Here is a 26,244-nt window from a genome sequence, read left to right as displayed (position 1 = left end):
AACAACCGTCGTCAGGAATCTTCTGATAAGTCACCATTTTTTGGTGCATATGGGTTCCATCCGCAGTTTGGGACATTCTCGGGAGGGGCTCTTTCTGGTTTACCTGAGGAGGAGAGATTTTCCTCGTCTTTGTCTACCATTTGGCAAAAGATTCAGAGTAATCTCAGAAAGATGAGTGAGAAGTATAAGCGTGTGGCTGATAAGAGACGTGTGCCTGGTCCGGACCTGAATGTGGGTGATCTGGTGTGGTTGTCTACAAGAAATATTCAACTGAAGGTTCCCTCCTGGAAATTGGGTCCCAAGTTTATTGGGCCTTATAAATTTTTGTCAGTCATCAATCCTGTTGCCTTCCGTCTTGATCTTCCACGGGTTTGGAAGATGCATAATGTATTTCACAGATCTCTCTTAAAACCATATGTCCAGCCCACGGTACCCTCCTCTTTGCCTACTCCTCCGATTTTGGTTGATGGCAATCTGGAGTTTGAGGTTTCCAGAATTGTGGACTCTCGCATTGTCCGCGGTTCTCTTCAGTACCTCGTTCATTGGAAGGGTTATGGTCCTGAGGAGAGGATGTGGGTTCCGATGTCGGACATTAAAGCCACTCGCCTTATCAGGGCATTTCATAGGGCTCATCCTGGGAAGGTGGGTCCTGGGTGTCCGGAGTCCACCCGTAGAGGGGGGGTACTGTCACTACCAGAGCTTTGAGACGTTCTCACAGCTCTGTGTCTCCACCCCTGTGATGATGTCACTTAGAGTTTGGAGGTGTTCTCACTGTTCTGTTTCTCCGCCCCTGTGATGAGGTCTTTACTCCCAGCTGTCTCTCCTGCGTTTGATTTCCCTGCCTTTAAATCACCCCTGCTCCTATTGCAGGGCGTGGATTATATTTCTCATTTCAGTTGTAGCTCTGGCTTGAGTATCTTCACTTCTTAAGCTACTAGTTCTCTGGACCTGTGTTCTGCTGCTGCAAGCACTCCGGATTTTGCCAGCGGCCCTTGGATCCGTCTTCTCTGCGGCTGCAGCTCCATCAGCTAAGTGTGCAGACTTTGTTGTGTACCTGGTGATTTCCTGACTGGATCTGAGGTGGCCACGGTTCCCTCCATATTCTGAGCAGGGCATCAGTGGCCGTGCCCCTTCCACTATTGTAGGAGTTACAGGGCTCATCAGTCTAAGGTACGCGGGCATGCCTCGTTCCACCATTTGGATCCGGGCATGTGCTTTAGCAGCATAGGGAGAGTGTTGAGGGTCTGACAGGGGTCACCCTTTCTCTTCCATAGTTTGGGTCCGGTCAGTAGCTCTTGTTACTGTGTATGCTCTGGTTACCCTTAAACAGCCGTGACAGCAGTGGTCTGGTAAGATTTTCTGGGGGTCATTGTCTTTCTGAATTAGTACTTCACCATCCAGAGTGTGTAGTGAAGGTAATGTCTTCTCTTTCAAGATTTTTGCATTATATCGGAGGATTCATGAAGTACAGCTCCCCCACACATTTAGCACTTACACACCCACTGCTGCAATCAAATCTGTCACGATCACAACTTACACTCAGGATGTGAGCTCCAAGGGTTCCCCAGATTTAAACGTCAACCTCTACCTCTACCTTACGCCACATCTTCCCCCTATAGCTATCTGACATCCACATCTAAGGGATATTGGCTGCCACCACTTGTCATATTCAGCAGACAAATCACAATTTCCCACTCAAACCCACTATGCTCTCTAGCATTCACAGATTAATATACAAATATATGTAATTCTTCTTCTAAGGTCATGGAATCATTTAGAAAACAAGAAGTTTTAATATCCAAAGGACAGTGCATACAAAAATATAGTTATCAAAATGTAGCAATACAATGCAACAAATAACAGTTTGAAAATAAAAAGGATAAAAGAAATGGAACTTAATATGTTATGAAAAGGTAGAAGTCCGGTTGCTTAGGGGTAGAATGAAAGTCGTCCAGATCATCAAAGGAGTTGTACCCCAAAGAAATGACAATTTGCTAAAGGGACATACAACTTAAGAAGGTTTGCAGATTCCACCACTAGCCCCTTTCCTCAGATGTCATGCAGAGGCAAGTGTGTATGCTAATGGGTGTTTGGCTCAAAATCTGCCCTCTAAGATATATTTTCTTGTGGGCATCATGCAACTTCATACTACCTTCATCCAACCCATCATAATGTTCCACACATGGCGGGTTAGAGGCAGTACTTGATGAGTTCATTAATTACTACATCTTACAGAGCCTTGATTAAGGTGACATTAACAGAGGTGATGCCAGTAAATGGCCTAAATCCAACATGAGCACCAGGCTGCCAAGTTATGGATTAGGTCCAGTATTTCTTTGATGAATATTCACCTATATGGATTTTTATACATGACCCCTTCTGCAGGTCAAGGTATCCTCAGCCTGACATCCCAAGGTCCAGCAACAGGTTTTATGAGGGGGTACTTCATGTCTGTTGTACTCCTTCCCTCGTTTTGTTTAGACATACCTTGGTTCCTACCACTCTGCTATCTAAAAATGTTTTTTATATCTATACCACCACACATCTCTAGATGGGAACTTTATCACCATCATACTTCTGTATGACCATGCACTTCTCAACATACTCATTCCTCTTATAACACTCTACATTTGAGATGCCATCAGATCCAAAAATGTTGACTTTAGTCTCAAACCAGAGTATTGGTTGTCATATGTCTTGACCATTAACAGTATGATCGTTGCTAAAATATAGAGGGAATTTCTTGTGCTTTGGCTTTAACAGTTGTGTTCTAAGTGGACAAAAACTAAGCATTGCTCTTCTATGCATGAGATGCATCTTACTGTGCGATGAAACAGGCCCTCCAGTTGGGCCTGCCATAGCTTTTACCAGCTTTGAGACACTTTCTCGATGATTTTCTTAGCAAAATCCTCTTATCATTAGGTGAAAGCTTACAGTATTTAAGTGAGCTTGTCGTGGACCACATTTTTTGTAGCATTCAGGAAGCTGTGCTTGTATTGTTACTAGTGATGAGCGGCAGGGGCTATATTCGAATTTGCAATATTTCACTAATATTTGGGCGAATATTCATCATATATTCGCAAATTCGAGATTATTTTCTTGATTGCGAAAAAACGGCAATGTAATATACGCATAATGCGCATGAAATACAGGCGTGGGTTTCTTTTGCTACGTTTTCCAATAAAATTGGAAATTTCCATTAAAAATAGCTTTAAATGCAGATAGAGTGCTCCAATATAATCGCGATTGCACTAATTGGCACTAATGATGATAATATTTTGGTGCAATACATGAAACTTCACATTTTCGCAGGTCTGCATGTCTGTATGGACAGCAGAACCTATCACACTACCTAACACACTGCACAGCTACACTATATCAGGATATAACCTATCTAATGTAGTGTAGATGGCACAGAGCACAGCAATGACATTGCTGTCTCTCTCAGAACTTTAAAAAACTGTAGAAATTGGCTTCTGGGGAGGTTCTTATGTAGTAAGGGGTAGGCAACCTTCCTATTGGTTGCTAGGGATGTTGCTAAGCTCAGACAAAGACATTGCAGCCTTCTCATTGGCCCACAAGCAAGAAGGGAGGTTACTGATGAAAAAAATATAAAAAAAAGTATTCGAAATTACTAAATACTAATGAATTCTCGAAGTGCCTATATTCACGATTAATATTTGCGATTCGGATATTCGCGCCCAACACTAATTGTTACTTGGTCTTTATATAATTTTGATCATATTTCATATTTTCATATTTGAAAATTATATTTTCCTTTTTAGTATTGTCATGACTGGTTGGTAGCCAGAGTTGCTGGAACATTACATTAAATATAAACTCTAACTGCTGTATTCTTTACAAACAGAAATTGCTGAATTTATTAGGTGTTAACAACAATATTCTTAGGCTACTTTCACACTCGCGTTTTGGCGGATACATCATTGATCTGCAAAAACGGATCTGTTACAATAATACAACCGCATGCATCCGTCGTGAACGGATCTGTTTGTATTATTTGTAACATAGCCACGACGGCTCCGTCATGAACTCCACTGAAAGTCAATGGGAGACGGATCTGTTTTCTATTGTGCCAGATTGTGTCAAAGAAAACGGATCCGTCCTGGCATGCATTGTAAGTCAAGAAGGCAGCATTTTGGTGTCCGCCTCCAGAGCAGAATGGAGACGGATCGGAGGCAAACCGATGCATTCTGAGCGGATCCTTTCCAATTCAGAATGCATTAGGGCAAAACTGATCCGTTTTGGACTGCTTGTGGGAGCCCTGAACGGATCTCAGAAACGGAAAGACAAAACGCCAGTGTGAAAGTAACCTTATTTACGCAGTGTACTGTATCTGCAAAAGAGATTTATCAACCATTAGTAGGAATGAGAGGGCATCCTGTGACATGAGAGAGAACTGATCGGTTGAATGCTTTTGTTTAGAGTGCCATAGTCCAGGTAAATATCTCTGGTGTTTTTTGAGCGTGGGCGGACATACCTTTAGCACAGCCTGTGTAGTTGCACAGGGTCCCTTTAAAGAAGGGGGGTCCACACTACAATAAAAAAGGAGCAGCAAGGTTCCCCTGGGGTGCACCTAGTCTTCCTGCTGCCAGAAGCAGAAAGTGCAATGGCTCCCTCTTCCTCCCAAAAAGTACGTAGGTTCAGAAAAAAATAGCATTGAACGGTAAAACAGAGGTAGAAAAACATTTTTTATGGTGGTTCAGTTAACACCTTAGTGACTGTCCACTGTACAACATACACACACATTCATATACTCACTACCTGTAAACAAGCAATCATACACACATCCACTACAACAACACATATGCATACTTTGCACACGCATATGCCCAAATAGCTGCATGCTTATACACACTAACTACATACATACACAAAGTGATATAACTAAAGTCCTATGGCAGTAAATTTTGGGTCAGGATCCCCTTTTCCTCCAGTACCATTCACAGACATATTGGGTGAAGGTTATCATCCCCTGTATGGGAGAAAAGGGGCACTAAGAAGTTACAATGTTTGTCTGCATGCTGCACTGGAGCAAACTTTGGTGAATTTTCTGGGGTTTTGTGCCCCGCTTGTCACTTTTACAAAAATGGGAGGGGCAGGGCGAGGACGGTCTGGGGCCAGACACAGCCTATTTATTAAAATCTACACCAGGAAAAAGACATAGATTATACCTGCACAGATGTGCCACCGTTATTAAAGGGGTGATGCCATGATTGATTGACGTCATATAGTACATGACAATAACTTTCTAAGGCCTCTTGCACACGAGCATATGGTTTTAAACGGATCCGTTTTCCAGTTTTTTTTTTCAGTAGTGTTTCGTTCCGATTCTGTTCCGTTTTGCCGTTCCGTTTGTCGCAAATGGAAACGGAAGCATGGCATATACAGTAATTACATAGAAAAATTGGGCTGGGCATAAAATTTCAATAGATGGTTCCGCAGAAAAACAGAACGGGTACGGAAGACATACGGATGCATTCCGTATCCGTTCCTTTTTTTTTTACAGCCCCATTGACTTGAATGGAGCCACGGAACGTGATTTGCAGGCAATAATACGACATATTCTATCTTGGAAGGGAAAACAGAAATACGGAAATATGGAAACGGAATGCATACGGAGTACATTCCGTTTTTTTTGCGGACCCATTGAAATGAATGGTTCCGTATATTGAACGCAAAAAATGGAACATAAACGGAAAAAAATATTCGTGTGCAAGAGGCCTAACAAAACTAGAACTAGCCCTGTTCTTCACATAGATCCAAAGCCAACCTAATTAACTGCCCCAGTTACTCTGCCAATTTCCCTTCAGACTGGCAGCTCTGGGTGCGTGTCCTTTCTCAGGAGGCATGCCACAGCTTCTGACACTAGATATGGGTGGTGTAGTTAAAGATGCATGTGCACATTACTAATTGTTCCGCAAACCCGTTCTGCAACCCATTCATGCGGATGTGTGAATGGACCCTAAATACTAGTGGGCTCCATTGTAATGAAGTAGGAAGAGTATCTCACAACTGGGGCATTTTTCTACAGAAAGTATATTACAGAAATAACTAGTTTTTCAGAATGAATTATACTAAAATAACATTTAATGGTGGCACAACGTTTTTAAGGGGCATGCGCCTCCAAATAATTGTGGCACATCTGAAGCCAGCAACGTGTAAAATGCCAATCTTAATGAATGTCCCCCCTTATGTTCCTTTCAGCTTCCTCCTTGCAACTTCCTCAGTTAACATAATCAGAAACTTTAATACATGTTAAATGCCAGAAAGAGACCCTAATTGCATTCAGACCCCAGAAATAGGCACACAGATTCAATTCAGACTCCCAAAATGAATCTAGACCACAGACTTAACCCCTCGGAATTTATTCAGACCAGACCCCAAAAATCTGTCAGACCTCAGACTACAAAAAAAAAAAATCTAAGTTTTTGTTCAATATTTAAGGCTGCATAGAACAGGCAATGTTAGTGTTTAGCTGCTACCCATATTTTTCCATATTTTTAAAGGCGATCTAAAACCAGGTTTGTGCTGCCCTCTCTGACAACATAATTAGGGGTGAGCGAATTGACTTCGGATGAAACAACGAAAGTCAATTTGCATAAAACTTTGTTTCAATACTGTCTGGAGTGAGCGCTCTTGATTTCTACTGTAAACCCGTACTCGGGTTCGTTTCCAAATGAAGTTTTATGCGAATCGACTTCAGATGTTTCATCCAAAGTCAATTCGTTCATCCCTAGACATAATATATTTTTTACTATAGCACCAAGACAATCTGCTACTCTTTACAATTAGTAAAGCCCATATGGTTGCAGCCACATGTTCCGTTTTTTTTTGTTTTTTTTTAAAGCAATAGTTGTAAAGAAATAAAAAAACTGGGTGGATTTAAAAAAAGAGTGGAATTCATTTCTGTCCTTATGTTTTTCTTCTTTTATGATCCATCCTGACTTTTGGTTTCAAAAACTACATCAGAAAAGCTGATCATGTGGTAGTGCCCATAGTAAGCTTGCTGCTTAAAGGGGTTGCCCCATTACAAGAACTTATCTCCTATCCATAGGATAGAAGATAAGTGTCTGATCAGTGGTGGTCCAATCGCTGGGGCCCCCGCTAATCACAAGAACGGGTGCCCATGTTTCACCAGTTTTCTCTGAAGTGGCAGACACACCCTGTATTTTTGTAAATCATTTCTGTAGTTTTGTACTGTTAGGGTACATCCACATGAGGGTGTATGCACTGTGGATTTTCCACCACAGAATTGCGGGTGGAAAATCCACAATATTTTACATTAACAGCATACGTGGATGACATTTAAACAAACCGCATACACATGCTGCATAAACATTGTGGATTTTACATAGCAATGCATACAGTGAAATAAGCATATTATGTCTCATTTGGATGATCATAGCATAAAATATCTATTGGCAAAGTATCCCCCTATTCTAAAGAAAATAAATAAATAAATAAAAAATAATCTGTGTCCCACGGAAAAAATATGCAACTATCCGCTGTCCCGCGTCTGCTTGCCCTACTGCACCACTCCTGGCTGCTTCTGGTCCCTGCAGGACCATGGGGTGGCTTAGTCCCATGACTGCTACGGCTAATTTCTGGCATCACCGGTCACATGTGCTTGAACAGCATGTCATTAGGAGCGATGTGCATTTCAATCAGATGTGACTGTTGAGACCCGTATTTGTAAAAGTATCTGCGGCAGACACTTGCATTTGTTCCACGGACGCACAGTTGAGGTGTTGTGGGTCTGCTAACATGCTCAATCTTGTCACTAATAAGGCTAGGGCTACACGGCGACATGTGTCGCACGACTTCTTGTCTCCGAAAAGTCGCACAACATTTTTTATAATGATAGTCAATGGTGTCACACTGCGACGACTGCGACGCGACAGTCGAGACACCATTGTCATTACAAAAAATGTTGCGCGACATTGGTGCGACACATCTTGCAGTGTAGTTGTACCCTTTTTGTCATGTGAATTAGGCTTCTTTCACACGGGCGTCATGTTTTGGGCCCGGATAAGATGCGGGTGCGTCGAGGGAAAATGCGTGATTTTTCAGCGCGACTGCAAAACATTGTAATGCGTTTTGCAGCGCATGAGAAAAATCGGCATGTTTGGTACCCAAACCCAAACTTCTTCACAGAAGTTCGGGTTTGGGTTAGGTGTTGTGTAGATTGTATTATTTTGCCTTATAACATGGTTATAAGGGAAAATAATAGCATTCTTAATACAGAATGCATAGTACAATAGCGCTGGAGGGGTTACATTTTTTTTTTACTCACCTTAATCCACTTGCTCGCGCAGCCCGGCTTCTCTTCTTTCTTCTTCTTTGAGAATTAGGACCTTTGATGATGTCACTGCGCTCATCACATGGTCCATCACACAATCTTTTACCATGGTGATGGATCATGTGACGGACCATGTGGTGAGCATAGTGACGTCACCACCGGTCTTTTTCCTGTGCACAGCAAAGATGAAGACAGAAGAGAAGCCGGCTGCGCAAACAAGTGGATTAAGGTGAGTTAAAAGATTTTTTTTTCTTTTTTTAACCCCTTCAGCCCTTTTTGACCAAGCATTCTGTATTAAGAATGCTATTATTTTCCCTTCTAACCATGTTATAAGGGTAAATAATAATGATCGGGTCTCCATCTAGATCGTCTCCTAGCAACCGTGTGTGAAAATCGCACCGCATCCGCACTTGCTTGCGGATGCTTGCGATTTCACACAGCCCCATTCGCCTGGGGCCTGCATTGCGTGGAAAAGAGGAGCATGCTGCGATTTTCACGCAACGCACAAGTGATGCGTGAAAATCACCGCTCATCTGCACAGCCCCTTAGAAATGAATGGGTCCAGATTCAGTGTGGCTGCAATGCGTTCACGCCTTATTGTCACACCACACATGTTGCCATGTAGCTCTAGCCTAAGGCTACATATACATCTCCGGTTTAAATGCCAGAATCTCTGGATCTGTCGCTGCCGGATGTGGACGAAATGTCCGCCAGCCCCATTAAGTATAATGGGGTCCGGAGGAGATCCGTACGAATTGCGACAGGCAAGCAGAGAATGCTGCGGTTTGTGCCCGGCCGATCCTCCACTTGTCTGCCAGTTGGCCTTGACGGAGTATGCCTCATTTTTTAACATTAGTGGCAGAATGTATGGGGATCAGATAAAATCCTGAATGTCAGAATGGGCCCTTATATTACACACATATATTGTACATATTGCACACATACATATACTCATACATTACACACTTATCATTTTTTGGAAGGCTAGATGTGTCATAAAGTGCTGAGAGACTACAGAGAAAAGCACTAGATAAAGGGCCTGAGTATATGGCAGGACTCACGCTTCCTCAGCGCTGTGCAGTAGCCTCCCCCCCCCCCCCCCCCCCCCGTCCTTCTTGGCCAGGCTTCCCAGCTAGATAAAATTACAGCTACCAAGGAAGCTCTGTCAGTGGTACAGGACAGTGAAGAAGACCACAGGGGAGATGGTAGGGGGAGTTATTAAGGTTGCAGCAGGACTTTTGCTACTGCTAATAAAGAACTTTCAGCCAGAAGCTCCTAGTTGCAGTACCACCTCTTCCATCCTCCTAATCTGTGAGCGGGGCAGGCTGACAGGCAGCTAAACTCCCTCCCACATTACAGTACAAAGCCATGCAACACAAACGTGCATGAAATGCAGCGGCCCTTGTAGCAAATTGTTTCATACCAAGCCTTGACTTTAAAGGGAACCTGTCACCCAAAAATCGTCTATCAAGCTGGTTACAGTACCTTATAGTGCTGTGTCCTCGTTTCTCGATGCACTTTTTCTTCGTTTGGCCGCATGTCTGCTCATTCCGAAATCGTAGTTATATTCAGCTGCTGCCCCGTGCTGCAAGTCAGGCTTGAAGTCACGGGGGCAGCGGCCTCGGCGTCTTCCATGGCCCTCTCCCCGCCCCCTGCCTCTGTGACTGACACCCGAACATCCGAATCCGGGACCGCGCTCAACGGCCGCATGCGCAGTAAAGGGCGGCAGGAGCGCGGTCCCGGCTGCCGCGCGTACTACGCGCCGTCTTACTTTCGCCGCACTGCGCATGCGCCCGACATCCTGTATCAAACGCGCCCGCGCCCAGATGCCGGGCGCGGGCGCGTTTGATACAGGATGTCGGGCGCATGCGCAGTGCGGCGAAAGTAAGACGGCGCGTAGTACGCGCGGCAGCCGGGACCGCGCTCCTGCCGCCCTTTACTGCGCATGCGGCCGTTGAGCGCGGTCCCGGATTCGGATGTTCGGGTGTCAGTCACAGAGGCAGGGGGCGGGGAGAGGGCCATGGAAGACGCCGAGGCCGCTGCCCCCGTGACTTCAAGCCTGACTTGCAGCACGGGGCAGCAGCTGAATATAACTACGATTTCGGAATGAGCAGACATGCGGCCAAACGAAGAAAAAGTGCATCGAGAAACGAGGACACAGCACTATAAGGTACTGTAACCAGCTTGATAGACGATTTTTGGGTGACAGGTTCCCTTTAACTCTGCCCAATGCATACCTATACACACCCAATCCTGCCCAGCCCAGTCCCCTTAATGCCTCCACATAGTAACTATTCCCCATTTTGTGCTACCACACAGTAGTTATGCCTACATTGTGCCCCTCACAGTAGTTATGCCCACATTATGCCCCTTACAGTAGCTATGGCCACATTGTGCCCTATCATAGTAGTTATGCCCACACTGTGTCTCGTCACATTAGTAATGCCCACACTGTTCCCCTCACAGAAGTTATGACCATATTGTGCCTCATCACAGTAGTAGTGCCCACACTGTGTCCCACACAGTAGCTTTGCCTACATTGTGCCTCATCACAGTAGTTATGACCACACTGTGCCCCATCACAGTAGTAATGCCCACACTGTGCCTCCCACAGTAGTTATGACCACATTGTGCCCCATCACAGTAGTAATGTCCACACTGTGCCCATCACAGTAGTAATGTCCACACTGTGCCCATCAAAGTAGTAATGTCCACACTGTGCCCATCACAGTAGTAATGTCCACACTGTGCCCATCACAGTAGTAATGTCCACACTGTGCCCATCACAGTAGTAATGCCCACACTGTGCCTCCCACAGTAGTTATGACCACATTGTGCCCCATTACAGTAGTTTTGCCCACACTGTGTCCCACACAGTAGCTTTGCACACACTGTGCCCTATTACAATAGTTATGACCACATTGTGCCTCATCACAGTAGCAATGCCCACATTGTGCACCTCACAGTAGTTATGCCCACATTGTGCACTATCACAGTGGTTATGGCCACACTGCGCGCCATTATAGTAGTAATGTCCAGACTGTTGTCCTTACAGTACTAATGCTTACCTTCGCAGTAATACAGTAAAGTAAAAAAAAAAAATGTAAATACTCACCTGGTTCCTCAGGGCTCATCCAGCTCTCCTTAGCATGCACAATGAGGTCACACATCGCGCTGCTGAGCTGTGTAGGAGGAGTGCACAGGCTGATTCCTGGGCCTGCAGGCTGCTCCTACACGGCCCAGCAGGGCAATGTGTGACCGCGTATTAATATGCATGAATATACAATCCAGCAATGCCAACAGTCTGAACATACCAGTGATGCCACATTGTTCGTGTTACACATCTGTTCACTGTTCACCATTTTATACCATGTTGACTGGTTGCCATACATTATGGAAGTGTGTCTAGGGCCATGAGTCAGTGTGGAAGTGCACATCCGCCTCGGTTGTTTGCGTACTGGCCGCAGATTACTTGTGGTGGTGAATTGCTCTATTATGACGTGTGGCTTTCCAATCTGGTTCAGTAGGGGTTAACTTCCCAGTCTGTGTCTGAATCTGTACCTGTTGTCCATGTGCTCTTTTAGCCCTGCTACTTAGTTCTTGAGCTCTGTCTGTTTGTGGTAGTTCTGTCTGAAGTGTGGGCCCGGACTCTGGCTGTGCAACAGTGTTTGCTTCTAAGTCTCAAGCCTGTTCCTGTGTAGTAGTATGTCTGGGTTCTGGAAGTCATTGCCATGTCTGCTTGCTATTTCTGGTATGTTCGAGTTCCAGAAACGTCTGTCATGTGTGCACTGGTCACTGCAGTTCTTACTGTTTGGACTAGTTGTCTCTGTATGTCTGGGTTCCATAAGTCTTGATCCAAGTGTGAACAAGTTCAAAGTCCATGTTTCTATATGTCTGGGTTCCATAAGTCTTGATCCAAGTCTGAACAAGTTCCAAGTCCATGTCTCTGTTCGGCCCTGTAGGTGAGCTGATAATGAGGATGATAATGGATGCTGCTTTGTCCTGCAGTTGATCTTTGAAAACATAGCTGCTATTGATGCAACCCGGGTCAAAAAAAAAAAATATATGGTGGCTCTCTTGGGACAATGAAATAAATGCTTGCTAGAAATTGTGTGCAGAAACAGCCACTTAATGAAGCCATAACAGCATGTGGGTGAGTATCGCCTGATAGAAAGAGAAGCCTGCAACTGATTTCAGGCCAGATCCCAGATTGAAGTGTATATGGGTGAATTCCTCCTAAGAGATAGAGGAGCCTGTGACTGGTTTAAAACCAGATTCCAGGTCGAAGTGATTTATGATGAGCCTGCAAGTGGTTACAGACCACTGCCCACTGTAAACTTTGTGAATTAGGGCATGTTCATATCTGCATTATCAGTTCAGGGCCTGCATTCGAGATTCCACCAAAAAGAGGGGACAGACAAACAAAAACAATACAGATTCCATTATAATCAAAGGGATCTGTTTGATTCTGTTGGTTTCAGTTATGAGCCAAATCCCGCTCAACTGTTATTTTTGTTGTTGAGTTCCTCCTAAAACCCTGTACAATGTGACCTAGGCCAAGCGAATCAGCGAGTGTGACTGCCTGTGAACGCTTGAGCAGTTTTACGCTTTAACACTGTGTATGGAAAAGCAAATTGCACTGAGACTATGAATAGTGTGAACTGAACTGTAGTCTACTACTGTGTGCCAAGAGTCCTTCTAAGCGGAGTGTCGCATGATACGCCTATAGTGAAGAAAATTATATAAGAGACAGTTTTTTTCACTACCGTACTTTTATGAGATTGATTCCTGTTACAACATCTGCCAAGTATTGTGCTTTTGGCAAGAAGTAACCGCCAACTGCTAGGCCTTGTAAATAATTGTTTTGTTGTAACTAATAGGCGTGTACCTTCTGTAAGAGAGAGAGACTATAACTGCTATGCTAGTTGCCTAAAGTCTTAGTAAGCATGTAAGGGGTACAAGTTTGATAGTGGCAAACCACCTTCAATACAATATTGACTTGTGCATTCCAATGCCATTACTGGTGCTCGGCTGCCATCTAGGGGCAAACCTTGCATCTATTTTGGACATTAATTGTAGGAAGATTCTGGATGATGTCACTTCTTGGAAGGAACAGGAAAGTTCTGGCTGAGAGGCAGAGAAGAGAGAGAGCTCAGAGAATAAGGTTGCATAAAGTCCTGCAAGGCTACAAATCAGGATAATATAAGTTGATCGTCTGCTTTGAGAAGAGACGCTTCCTCCCACAAGTGCAGACTACACACAGAGACTTTGTCCAAAGCAGGCTGCACGTGGGCCTAATTTGATGCTATACACCTGAAACATCATCACTGTAGGAGATACATCCTCTGCCCAAAAAGGGAAACCATAAAGTTAAGTGTTATGTTACTTGGCATGTAAGAGGACTATAAATACATATACAGTGATCCCTCAAGATACAATATTAATTGGTTCCAGGATGACCTTTGTATCTTGAAACCATTGTAAGTTGAGTAATTGGTTCCAAAGCCCTAAAATGTCATCCAAGATAAGAGAAAATGAAGATTTAAGAAAAATAAGCAGATAACTAAGACGGATAAAACAAGTCCTTACATATAACAGGCAGGAATAGTTGCTTACTAGCAACTAATACAGCTATCTTACCAGAGAAGTGGCCTTGATTGGTTGTATCTGAGTCATTGTATGTTGAGTCTAGTTTCAACTTACGATGGGTCAGAAAAGACCATTTTATGTTGAAATTATTGTATACTGAGGTTATTGTATCTTGAGGGATCATTGTACATTGTGCACTGGCTGATAACTAGGAGTTCCTCGGTGGTGGATAAAGAACATTGGAATAATCTAGAAAGAGACTGTCACCGTTAATAACTGTTTGAGCTACCAGTTTGCTTGTGTTCCTGTTCATAAAGAGGCTATATTAGATATCTGTACTGAACCACTTGCTGAAGAAGTTCTTGAGTAAAATATCCAGTTCTATCATACTCCATTGTGGTCTCTCTCTCTCTCTTTGTCTCCCACCTTTAAAGAAATTGATGTTGGCAAGGAATAGGCTATTCTAACCAGTCTGCATGAAAAAGAGGTGGTGTTTACAGCTCCCTAAATGTATCGCTCTACAGCCTGGTGCTTAGCGTGCCATGATCTTGTTCATTCTTCCGCTACCAAATCCAGCAACCTCATCAAGGTGGGCACAATGCCAATATGAAGTGGAACAAATCTTCTGCCTCAACATGTAAGGGGGCCAGACCTTATGAGAATTATAGGCCTCATGCAAACACCTCTTAATGTCAGTCTGTGACAGTCACTGTGTCATTCTCGTTTAGGTAAATGGCCAATACAACCCATACTGTCTGATACCCTTATGAGGAAAATGAGGTTAAATTACATGTGACAGATACTGGTGTAGCAGAGATGACTTCATTGTGGTGCAGCAATAGGAAGTAGAATGGTCTGGTAAGCTGTGGTTTATCAGCAAAGATATAGCAGGACCAAGAGTGTAGTACACAGAACATCCAGATAGTCGCTGGGTAATCAAGGGTCTGACAATGAAGATATATCATTTTTGAGCATTTGGTACAGGTTGGTCGTCCAAGAAAGGTGCTGAAAAATTCAAGGTTTGTCAATGGAGATGTATTACAGCTGAGTAGGCAAAATCCAAGGGAATGTTTAGGAAATCCTGGGTCTGTCATTTGTAAACGAAGATGAATCATAGCCAAGTATGCAATAAAGAAGAAATATCCTAGAGATTAGTCTGTTGAAGAAGCAGGTCACAAAAGCAAATACTAATACTAATAAAAGTTCAAAGCACAATTATCTTGGCGAGGCACATACTTACAACTGGCCTTTAGATTACTGTGCAGGTGATTGGCCATGATTAGTCAGATGGGGTAAGTTATTTCAATGGTTTAAGATCTTTTGCCACCTAAACTTTTTGTACTGTAGCACTTTTAATTGATTTTAATTATAGAGCTATAGCTGTGGTCCAAAGAAGTAAATTGACTTGTATGCAATCTTGTGCAGTGCAGATGTCGCTCAATTAAAATCAAAGAAAAGTGTTCCAAAAAGTCTAGGTATGGCTCACTGAATATCGATGACTAATCCTCAGGATAGGTGACAGTATCAGATTGGTGGTGGTATGATACCAGGCGCTCCCACCGACCAGCGCCAGAAGCAATACCGTGTACAGAGCCAAAGGTATTAGGCTCTGTCCACTGTGTAATGTCTGTGCCCACGTTCTGCTGCTCAGCCGTAAGCCGGCACAGCCACTACACAGTGGATGGAGCCTTCAGCTTTCAGCGCTGTCTACTGTTTTGTTTCCAGCATCTGCCAAAAACAGCTGATAAGTGGGGGTGCCAGACCCCACAGATCTGATATTGATTACCTGTCCTGAGGATCATCAATATTGAGAGACTAGAAAACCCCTTTAATGTTAAGGTTCCATTATCCAGAGACCTAATAAAGGGAATTATCCACCAGAGTATACTATTTGTATGACTACCAAGCATGTATTGTAAGCCACACAGGGCCACAAATAAACTCATAAATGATATATACTAATACAACTTATTTTACCCAGGAGCCACCTGTGTTTTAAGAAATAAATTCTCAGCTAGCCAGTTCTGGGATGACTGCAGGAAATACAATGTTACAGCCTTCCAGTATATTGGAGAGATCCTTCGATATTTATGCAACACTCCTAAGGTATGGCCAAGTTAATTAATTTCTGAATTCTTTGCTCCGAAAACAAGCATGAGACCTACACACACAGGGATGAAGAAGAGCTGAATAGCTCAATATATGTAGTCAAATACATGCACAATACTACAGTTATCTAAATATCACATTACTCTCATATATTGGAGATTATTCTTCGCTCAGAAAAACTATGAAAATCAGGTGACAGACAGTAATATGGCAGAACAAGTTTCTCTCATCCAAATGTGTATGGGTGAAGAAAAGTAAAAGAAGTAAAAGGTAATAAATGCCCTAGATCCTCATTATTCCCAGTCAACTCTACACTGAATCTTTGCTGTCCAGGAATACATAGCCCTACTTTTTGAGGTCGGGTGCTTAGTAAACTTCTATGCACGCAATTTCGTCTCGGAGAAACAAGCATACACTTACATTCATACGGAGTATACAATTTTACTTGCTTCTTCCAGAAAGACAATGATAAGGAACACCGTGTGCGGCTTGCGGTTGGAAATGGACTACGGTCAGATGTCTGGAAAGAATTCACTAATCGTTTTGGTAATATACATATTTATGAATTTTATGCTGCAACAGAAGGAAATTCATTTTTTTTCAACTACACAAGAAAAGAAGGAGCAACAGGCCGATGCAACAGCTTATTAAAGGTATGTTGCAGAACAATGTAGTTAAAGGTAGGGTTGTTTTACACATAGTTTTTTATAATGTTCTTTATCATTTTTTGCTGTTTGTGCCACTTTTTGCAACTTTTTATGCAGCCAGATGTTACTTATGAAATGTGTTCCAAAAGTCTGCATGCTTTATGCACACCATGTTTTTTCTGGTGTTTTTCCTATAGGCTTTCCTATAGCAGTTGAAAAATGCCAGACGAAAATGCATGTTAAAAGTGTTGTAATGAAAAAAGCTTTTAAAATGCCTCAAAATGCTAGAAAAGGGCAACATTTGCTTGTCATGGCTAGATCTTAAAGAAAAAAGTAAAATTAAGCAGAAAAAAAGTTTTTCCACAAGGTTTTGACTGATGACCCATCCTCCAGATAGGTCATCAGTATCTGATTGGCGGGGAGTTCCGACACCCGTGTTTACAGTAGCATGGGGGCCTTCACTCAGCTCACCAACCACAGCGACGTACATTGTATAGCGACTATGCTTTGTATTGCAGCTCACCCTATTCACTTTAATGGGGCTGAGCTGCATCTAGGTTATGTGACTAATGAACATGGAGAAGGCTGTGGCACTAATGTGAGTGTCGGTGCCTTCTCAAACAGCTGATCGGCGGGGGTCCCGAGTGTCAGGCGCCACCTATCCAGAGAATAGGTCATCAGTAAAAAAGAACTCTTCGAAAACACCTTTAGGTCCCTTTCACACGAGCGAGTTTTCCGCGCGGGTGCAATGCGTGACGTGAACGCATAGCACCCGCACTGAATCCTGACCCATTCATTTCAATGGGTCTGTGTACATGAGCGTTGTTTTTCACGCATCAGTTCTGCTTTGCGTGAAAATCGCAGCATGTTCTATATTCTGCGTTTTTCACGCAGCCCTGGCCCCATAGAAGTGAATGGGGCTGCGTGAAAAACGCATTGTATTCGCAAGCAAGTGCGGGTGCGATGCGTTTTTCACTGATGGTTGCTAAGAGATGTTGTTTGTAAACATTCAGTTTTTTATCACGCGCGTGAAAAACGCATCAAAACGCATTGCACCCGCGTGGAAAAAACTGAACAACTAAACGCAATCGCAGACAAAACTGACTAAACTTGCTTGCAAAATAGTGCGAGTTTCACTGAACGCACCCTGAACGCATCCGGCCCCAATCTGCAACGCCCGTGTGAAACCAGCCTTAATGGAGAAATGATCAATATTATGTATTGTAGCAAGACCACTTGGCCTCTGTTCTGCAAAGGAATGGATGTATTGCATCATTGAAATGCCAAATCACACTGTGTGCCCTCTATGACATCAGTCCCCTTGTGTAGTTTGGAACTACCAATACAACAACAGCCTGGACCTGTAGTCTGGAGCATATCTGGCTGTGTATTCTGGATTGTCTCTTAAAACAGCAGACCTCCCATGTAGCCTGGACATACCTCTATAACAGTAGTCTGGTTACATAATCTGGACCACCACCACAGCAGTCCTCTCATTTAGTCTGGATCTGCCCCTATACTAACAGTCCTCTTGTGTAATTAGGACATTCCCCCCTTTAACAGCAATCTGGCTGTATAGTCGGGACTGCCCCTATAACAGCAGTCTGACTGTGTAGTCTGGACCAACCCATATAACTGCAGTCTGGCTGTGTGGTATGGACTATCCCCAATAACTGCAGTCGGGCTGTGTAGTCTGGACCACCCTCTGAAACTGCAGTTGGGCTGTGTAGTTTGGACCACCCCCTATAACTGCAGTCTAGCTGTGTAGTCTGGACCACCCTCTGTAACTGCAGTCCGGCTGTGTAGTCTTGACGTCCCCCTTGTAACTGCAATTTGGCTGTGTAGTCTGGACATACCCCCTATAACTGCCTATAACTGCAGTCTGGCTGTGTAGTCTGTACCGCCCCTGATAAATACAGTCTGGCTGTGTAGTCTGGACCACCCTCTATAACTGCAGTCTGCCTGTGTAGTCTGAACCACCCCCTATAATTTCAGTCTGGCTGTGTAGTCTGGACCACCCCCTATAACTGCAGTCTGGCTGTGTAGTCTGGACATGCCTCTATAACTGCAGTACGGCTGTGTAGTCTGGACCACCCCCTATAACTGCAGTCTGGCTGTGTAGTCTGGACATGCCCCTATAACTGCAGTCTGCCTGTGTAGTCTGAACCACCCCCTATAATTTCAGTCTGGCTGTGTAGTCTGGACCACCCCCTATAACTGCAGTCTGGCTGTGTAGTCTGGACATGCCTCTATAACTGCAGTCTGGCTGTGTAGTCTGGACCACCCCCTATAACTGCAGTCTGGCTGTGTAGTCTGGACATGCCCCTATAACTGCAGTCTGGCTGTGTAGTCTGGACTTACCCCCTATAACTGCAGTCAGGCTGTGTAGTCTGGACATGCCTCTATAACTGCAGTCTGGCTGTGTAGTCTGGACATGCCCCTATAACTGCAGTCTGGCTGTGTAGTCTGGACTTACCCCCTATAACTGCAGTCTGGCTGTGTAGTCTGGACATGCCTCTATAACTGCAGTCTGGCTGTGTAGTCTGGACCACCCCCTATAACTGCAGTCTGGCTGTGTAGTCTGGACCACCCTCTATAACTGCAGTCTGCCTGTGTAGTCTGAACCACCCCCTATAATTTCAGTCTGGCTGATTATTCTGAATAATTTTGTAAAATAGACACTTGACACACTTTGGTTTTTGGTTTGTTACTTACAGCACTCCAATGCTAATTTTCTAGGGGTGTACAGAGCCTTTGTAGAAAAGCATGTCTAAACCATGTTCCCCTCAGTCAAAGCTCAAGTGTGTTCAAATGTCACCTTTCATATGCAAAAACTAGAAAGGGGCTTATGTTCCCTATCAGTGTATCTGAAATATTCTCTATTCCCCACATATTCTGCATATTTAGATTTTATTGCAAGTTGTTATGTACAATATGATATAATTCAGTTGATTGTGGAAATTGTTGTATTTTAGCGTGTAAGACCTTTTGAGCTGATCAGATATGATGTGGAAAAGGATGAACCAGTCCGTGACGCTGCAGGACACTGCATTCCTGTTGTAAGGGGTAAAATTATTTCTCATACTCTGAGCTAAAAAAAAAAATATTTTAAATAGATGCAAAAAAAAAAAATGTATTTGTCAGTGATTTGGTAAGGTATAATGGAAAGATTTGAACTTGTTTGTTTATCACCCTCCCTTGATTTTGGCTCACAACCACTGATGGAAATCGCTGATCAAACACGGACCAGAATTGGCTGTATGAAAGCAACCTAAGCCAAAACTGAAGTGGGGCCAAAACACACAAGAGGTGCAAATATTTGCATTATACTTTCTCTCTGTCATGCCCATTTAGTTTGGTTTACATAAAATGATAATACTGACCAAAATACTGCCTTGTGAACATAGCCTAAGGCTCTGTGCACATGAATGTAATACTAACCATAAGGGTCCATTCACACATCCGTTTTTTCGTTCCTGATCTGTTCCGTTTTTTGCGGAACAGATCTGGACCAGATTTGGACCCATTCATTTTCAATGGGTCCTGAAAAAAAATCGGACAGCACAATGTGTGCTGTCCGTTTCCGTTGTTCCGTTCCGCATGTCCGAAAAAATATAAAACATGTCCTATTCTTTTCCGCAAAAATCGAATCCTGGTACAATACAAAGTCAATGGATCCGCAGAAAACGGAAGACATTCGTATGTCATTACGTATGTCATCCGTTTTATGCGGATTCCGTTCCTGGAAATTAAATCCTGCAAACAGAAACTTTTTTTTTTCAATTTTTTTTCAAAGAAATCCAAACAACTTTATTTGCTTATTGAAATTTATACATGTTTCCGTTTTTTGCAGATCCGCAAAAAACAGATGACATACGGAAACATTTTCTGGAACAACGGATCCGCAAAAAACGGACCGAAATTCGGGATATAGAAAAATACTGACGTGTGAATGTAGCCTAATACTTAGTGCTTTAAAGGAGTTGACCCATCTCAGCCTTTCATGGCTCCGATAAGAATAACTGCAGTAAGCACTGGCCAAGAAAGGCAGAGTTATGGAAATGGCAGAGCGGCCAGAGCTCCAGTATTTCATAACTCCCACAGTATTAAATTAGAGCTTCGCAATTAGCGCTGTACAGAAAGCTACAATGCTCCCAGGAGTTATGGAAATAGTGGAGAACCGGCTGCTTGGAGGTTTCCGTAAGTCAGTCCACCGTCGGCCGACACTTACTGCTATTCTTATCTTGCAAGGGTGTTGCTAGGGTCTCAAAAGATTCAAGGCCCATATCCCAATGCATATGTGTTAAGTAGGGATGAGCGAACTCGAACTGTATAGTTCGGGTTCGTACCGAATTTTGGGGTGTCCGTGACACGGACCCGAACCCGGACATTTTCGTAAAAGTCCGGGTTCGGGTTCGGTGTTCGTCGCTTTCTTCGCGCTTTTGTGACGCTTTCTTGGCGCTTTTTGAAAGGCTGCAAAGCAGCCAATCAACAAGCGTCATACTACTTGCCCCAAGAGGCCATCACAGCCATGCCTACTATTGGCATGGCTGTGATTGGCCAGAGCACCATGTGACCCAGCCTCTATTTAAGCTGGAGTCACATAGCGCCGCCCGTCACTCTGCTCTGATTAGCGTAGGGAGAGGTTGCGGCTGCGACAGTAGGGCGAGATTAGGCAGATTAACTCCTCCAAAGGACTTGATTAACTGATCGATCTGCAGCTGTGGATCATTGAGCTGCTGATCCTCAATTGCTCACTGTTTTTAGGCTGCCCAGACCGTTTGTCAGTCACATTTTTCTGGGGTGATCGGCGGCCATTTTGTGTCTTGTGGTGCGCCAGCACAAGCTGCGACCAAGTGCATTTAACCCTCAATGGTGTGGTTGTTTTTTGGCTAAAGCCTACATCAGGGTGAAGCTGTCACACCAAGTGCATTTAACCAGCAATAGTCTGTTTATTTTTTGGCCATATACTACATCAGGGGCAAGCTGCGCCTGTCACCAAGTGCATTTAACCCTCAATGGTGCGTTTGTTTTTTGGCTAAAGCCTACATCAGGGTGAAGCTGTCACACCAAGTGCATTTAACCAGCAATAGTCTGTTTATTTTTTGGCCATATACTACATCAGGGGCAAGCTGCGCCCGTCACCAAGTGCATTTAACCCTCAGTAGTGTGGTTGGTCAAGCTATCACACCAAGTGCATTTAACCAGCAATAGTCTGTTCATTTTTTGGCCATATACTAAATCAGGGGCAAGCTGCGCCCGTCACCAAGTGCATTTAACCAGCAATAGTCTGTTCATTTTTTGGCCATATACTACATCAGGGGCAAGCTGCGCCCGTCACCAAGTGCATTTAACCCTCAGTAGTGTGGTTGGTCAAGCTGTGACACCAAGTGCATTTAACCAGCAATAGTCTGTTCATTTTTTGGCCATATACTACATCAGGGGCAAGCTGCGCCCATCACCAAGTGCATTTAACCAGCAATAGTGTGGTTATTTTTTGGCCATATCCCAGTCTAATTCTGTCACTAAATCCATACCGGTCACCCAGCGCCTAAATACTAGGCCTCAAATTTATATCCCGCTAAATCTCTCGTTACCGCTGTCCTGTTGTGGCTGGGAAAGTTATTTAGTGTCCGTCAAAGCACATTTTTTGTTCTGGGTTGAAATACAATTCCCAATTTAGCAATTTAAAAATTTAGTGGTTTCTGCTGTATCAGAGCTATTTGAAATCTATCCCTAAAAGGGTATATAATATTCAAGGTGCACATAGGGTCATTCAGAATAACTTCACACACCCGCTACTGTGCATTTCCAAGTCTAATTCTGTCACTAAACCCATACCTGTCACCCAGCGCCTAAATACTAGGCCTCAAATTCATATCCAGCTAAATCTGTCGTTAGTGCTGTAGCTGGGCGAGTTATTTAGTGTCCGTTCAAGCACATTTCTTGTTCTGGGTTGAAATACAATTCCCAATTTAGCAATTTCATAATTTAGTGGTTTCTGCTATATCAGAGCTATTTGAAATCTATCCCTAAAAGGGTAGATCATATTGAAGGTGCACATAGGGTACATTCAGAATAACTTCACACACCCGCTACTGTGCATTTCCAAGTCTAATTCTGTCACTAAACCCATACCTGTCACCCAGCGCCTAAATACTAGGCCTCAAATTCATATCCAGCTAAATCTGTCCGTTAGTGCTGTAGCTGGGCGAGTTATTTAGTGTCCGTTCAAGCACATTTCTTGTTCTGGGTTGAAATACAATTCCCAATTTAGCAATTTCATAATTTAGTGGTTTCTGCTATATCAGAGCTATTTGAAATCTATCCCTAAAAGGGTAGATCATATTGAAGGTGCACATAGGGACATTCAGAATAACTTCACACACCCGCTACTGTGCATTTCCAAGTCTAATTCTGTCACTAAACCCATACCTGTCACCCAGCGCCTAAATACTAGGCCTCAAATTTATATCCAGCTAAATCTGTCCTTAGTGCTGTAGCTGGGCGAGTTATTTAGTGTCCGTTCAAGCACATTTCTTGTTCTGGGTTGAAATACAATTCCCAATTTAGCAATTTCATAATTTAGTGGTTTCTGCTATATCAGAGCTATTTGAAATCTATCCCTAAAAGGGTATATAATATTCAAGGTGCACATTGGGTCATTCAGAATAACTTCACACACACCCGCTACTGTGTATTTCCAAGTCTAATTCTGTCACTAAACCCATACCTGTCACCCAGCGCCTAAATACTAGGCCTCAAATTTATATCCTGCTAAATCTCTCGTTAACGCTGTCCTGTTGTGGCTGGGAAAGTTATTTAGTGTCCGTCAAAGCACATTTTTTGTTCTGGGTTGAAATACAATTCCCAATTTAGCAATTTCATAATTTAGTGGTTTCTGCTATATCAGAGCTATTTGAAATCTATCCCTAAAAGGGTATATAATATTCAAGGTGCACATTGGGTCATTCAGAATAACTTCACACACACCCGCTACTGTGTATTTCTAAGTCTAATTCTGTCACTAAACCCATACCTGTCACCCAGCGCCTAAATACTAGGCCTCAAATTTATATCCTGCTAAATCTCTCGTTAACGCTGTCCTGTTGTGGCTGGGAAAGTTATTTAGTGTCCGTCAAAGCACATTTTTTGTTCTGGGTTGAAATACAATTCCCAATTTAGCAATTTCATAATTTAGTGGTTTCTGCTATATCAGAGCTATTTGAAATCTATCCCTAAAAGGGTATATAATATTCAAGGTGCACATTGGGTCATTCAGAATAACTTCACACACACCCGCTACTGTGTATTTCTAAGTCTAATTCTGTCACTAAACCCATACCTGTCACCCAGCGCCTAAATACTAGGCCTCAAATTTATATCCTGCTAAATCTCTCGTTAACGCTGTCCTGTTGTGGCTGGGAAAGTTATTTAGTGTCCGTCAAAGCACATTTTTTGTTCTGGGTTGAAATACAATTCCCAATTTAGCAATTTCATAATTTAGTGGTTTCTGCTATATCAGAGCTATTTGAAATCTATCCCTAAAAGGGTATATAATATTCAAGGTGCACATTGGGTCATTCAGAATAACTTCACACACACCCGCTACTGTGTATTTCTAAGTCTAATTCTGTCACTAAACCCATACCTGTCACCCAGCGCCTAAATACTAGGCCTCAAATTTATATCCTGCTAAATCTCTCGTTAACGCTGTCCTGTTGTGGCTGGGAAAGTTATTTAGTGTCCGTCAAAGCACATTTTTTGTTCTGGGTTGAAATACAATTCCCAATTTAGCAATTTCATAATTTAGTGGTTTCTGCTATATCAGAGCTATTTGAAATCTATCCCTAAAAGGGTATATAATATTCAAGGTGCACATTGGGTCATTCAGAATAACTTCACACACACCCGCTACTGTGTATTTCTAAGTCTAATTCTGTCACTAAACCCATACCTGTCACCCAGCGCCTAAATACTAGGCCTCAAATTTATATCCTGCTAAATCTCTCGTTAACGCTGTCCTGTTGTGGCTGGGAAAGTTATTTAGTGTCCGTCAAAGCACATTTTTTGTTCTGGGTTGAAATACAATTCCCAATTTAGCAATTTCATAATTTAGTGGTTTCTGCTATATCAGAGCTATTTGAAATCTATCCCTAAAAGGGTATATAATATTCAAGGTGCACATTGGGTCATTCAGAATAACTTCACACACACCCGCTACTGTGTATTTCTAAGTCTAATTCTGTCACTAAACCCATACCTGTCACCCAGCGCCTAAATACTAGGCCTCAAATTTATATCCTGCTAAATCTCTCGTTAACGCTGTCCTGTTGTGGCTGGGAAAGTTATTTAGTGTCCGTCAAAGCACATTTTTTGTTCTGGGTTGAAATACAATTCCCAATTTAGCAATTTCATAATTTAGTGGTTTCTGCTATATCAGAGCTATTTGAAATCTATCCCTAAAAGGGTATATAATATTCAAGGTGCACATTGGGTCATTCAGAATAACTTCACACACACATGCTTCTGTGCATTTCCAAGTCTAATTCTGTCACTAAATCCATACCGGTCACCCAGCGCCTAAATACTAGGCCTCAAATTTATATCCTGCTAAATCTCTCGTTAACGCTGTCCTGTTGTGGCTGGGAAAGTTATTTAGTGTCCGTCAAAGCACATTTTTTGTTCTGGGTTGAAATACAATTCCCAATTTAGCAATTTCATAATTTAGTGGTTTCTGCTATATCAGAGCTATTTGAAATCTATCCCTAAAAGGGTATATAATATTCAAGGTGCACATAGGGTCATTCAGAATAACTTCACACACACGCTTCTGTGCATTTCCAAGTCTAATTCTGTCACTAAATCCATACCGGTCACCCAGCGCCTAAATACTAGGCCTCAAATTTATATCCCGCTGAATTTGAATACAATACATTGGGCCAAATAATATATTTGTTGTTGTGGTGAACCATAACAATGAGAAAAACATCTAGTAAGGGACGCGGACGTGGACATGGTCGTGGTGGTGTTAGTGGACCCTCTGGTGCTGGGAGAGGACGTGGCCGTTCTGCCACATCCACACGTCCTAGTGTACCAACTACCTCAGGTCCCAGTAGCCGCCAGAATTTACAGCGATATATGGTGGGGCCCAATGCCGTTCTAAGGATGGTAAGGCCTGAGCAGGTACAGGCATTAGTCAATTGGGTGGCCGACAGTGGATCCAGCACGTTCACATTATCTCCCACCCAGTCTTCTGCAGAAAGCGCACAGATGGCGCCTGAAAACCAACCCCATCAGTCTGTCACATCACCCCCATGCATACCAGGGAAACTGTCTCAGCCTCAAGTTATGCAGCAGTCTCTTATGCTGTTTGAAGACTCCGCTGGTAGGGTTTCCCAAGGGCATCCACCTAGCCCTTCCCCAGCGGTGAAAGACATAGAATGCACTGACGCACAACCACTTATGTTTCCTGATGATGAGGACATGGGAATACCACCTCAGCATGTCTCTGATGATGACGAAACACAGGTGCCAACTGCTGCGTCTTTCTGCAGTGTGCAGACTGAACAGGAGGTC

At 43.3% G+C, this 26,244-nt stretch overlaps 1 protein-coding gene across 1 annotated transcript in view; it reads left to right on the top strand.

The window, feature by feature from the left end:
* The window catches only part of LOC122927685 (very long-chain acyl-CoA synthetase-like), an 84,254-nt gene that overhangs the window by 37,587 nt on the left and 20,423 nt on the right, over positions 1-26,244 (top strand). The window contains exons 4-6 of the mRNA XM_044279771.1: positions 15,891-16,015; positions 16,477-16,671; positions 19,641-19,731. Coding sequence (XP_044135706.1) covers positions 15,891-16,015; positions 16,477-16,671; positions 19,641-19,731 — 411 coding nt within the window. The remainder of the gene's footprint in view (positions 1-15,890; positions 16,016-16,476; positions 16,672-19,640; positions 19,732-26,244) is intronic.

This window comes from Bufo gargarizans, chromosome 2 (genome assembly GCF_014858855.1).
Source record: "Bufo gargarizans isolate SCDJY-AF-19 chromosome 2, ASM1485885v1, whole genome shotgun sequence".
NCBI classification, from domain to species: Eukaryota; Metazoa; Chordata; class Amphibia; order Anura; family Bufonidae; genus Bufo; species Bufo gargarizans.
Note: the sequence above shows the minus strand (reverse complement) of the source record. Positions and strands in the feature narration are given on the sequence as shown.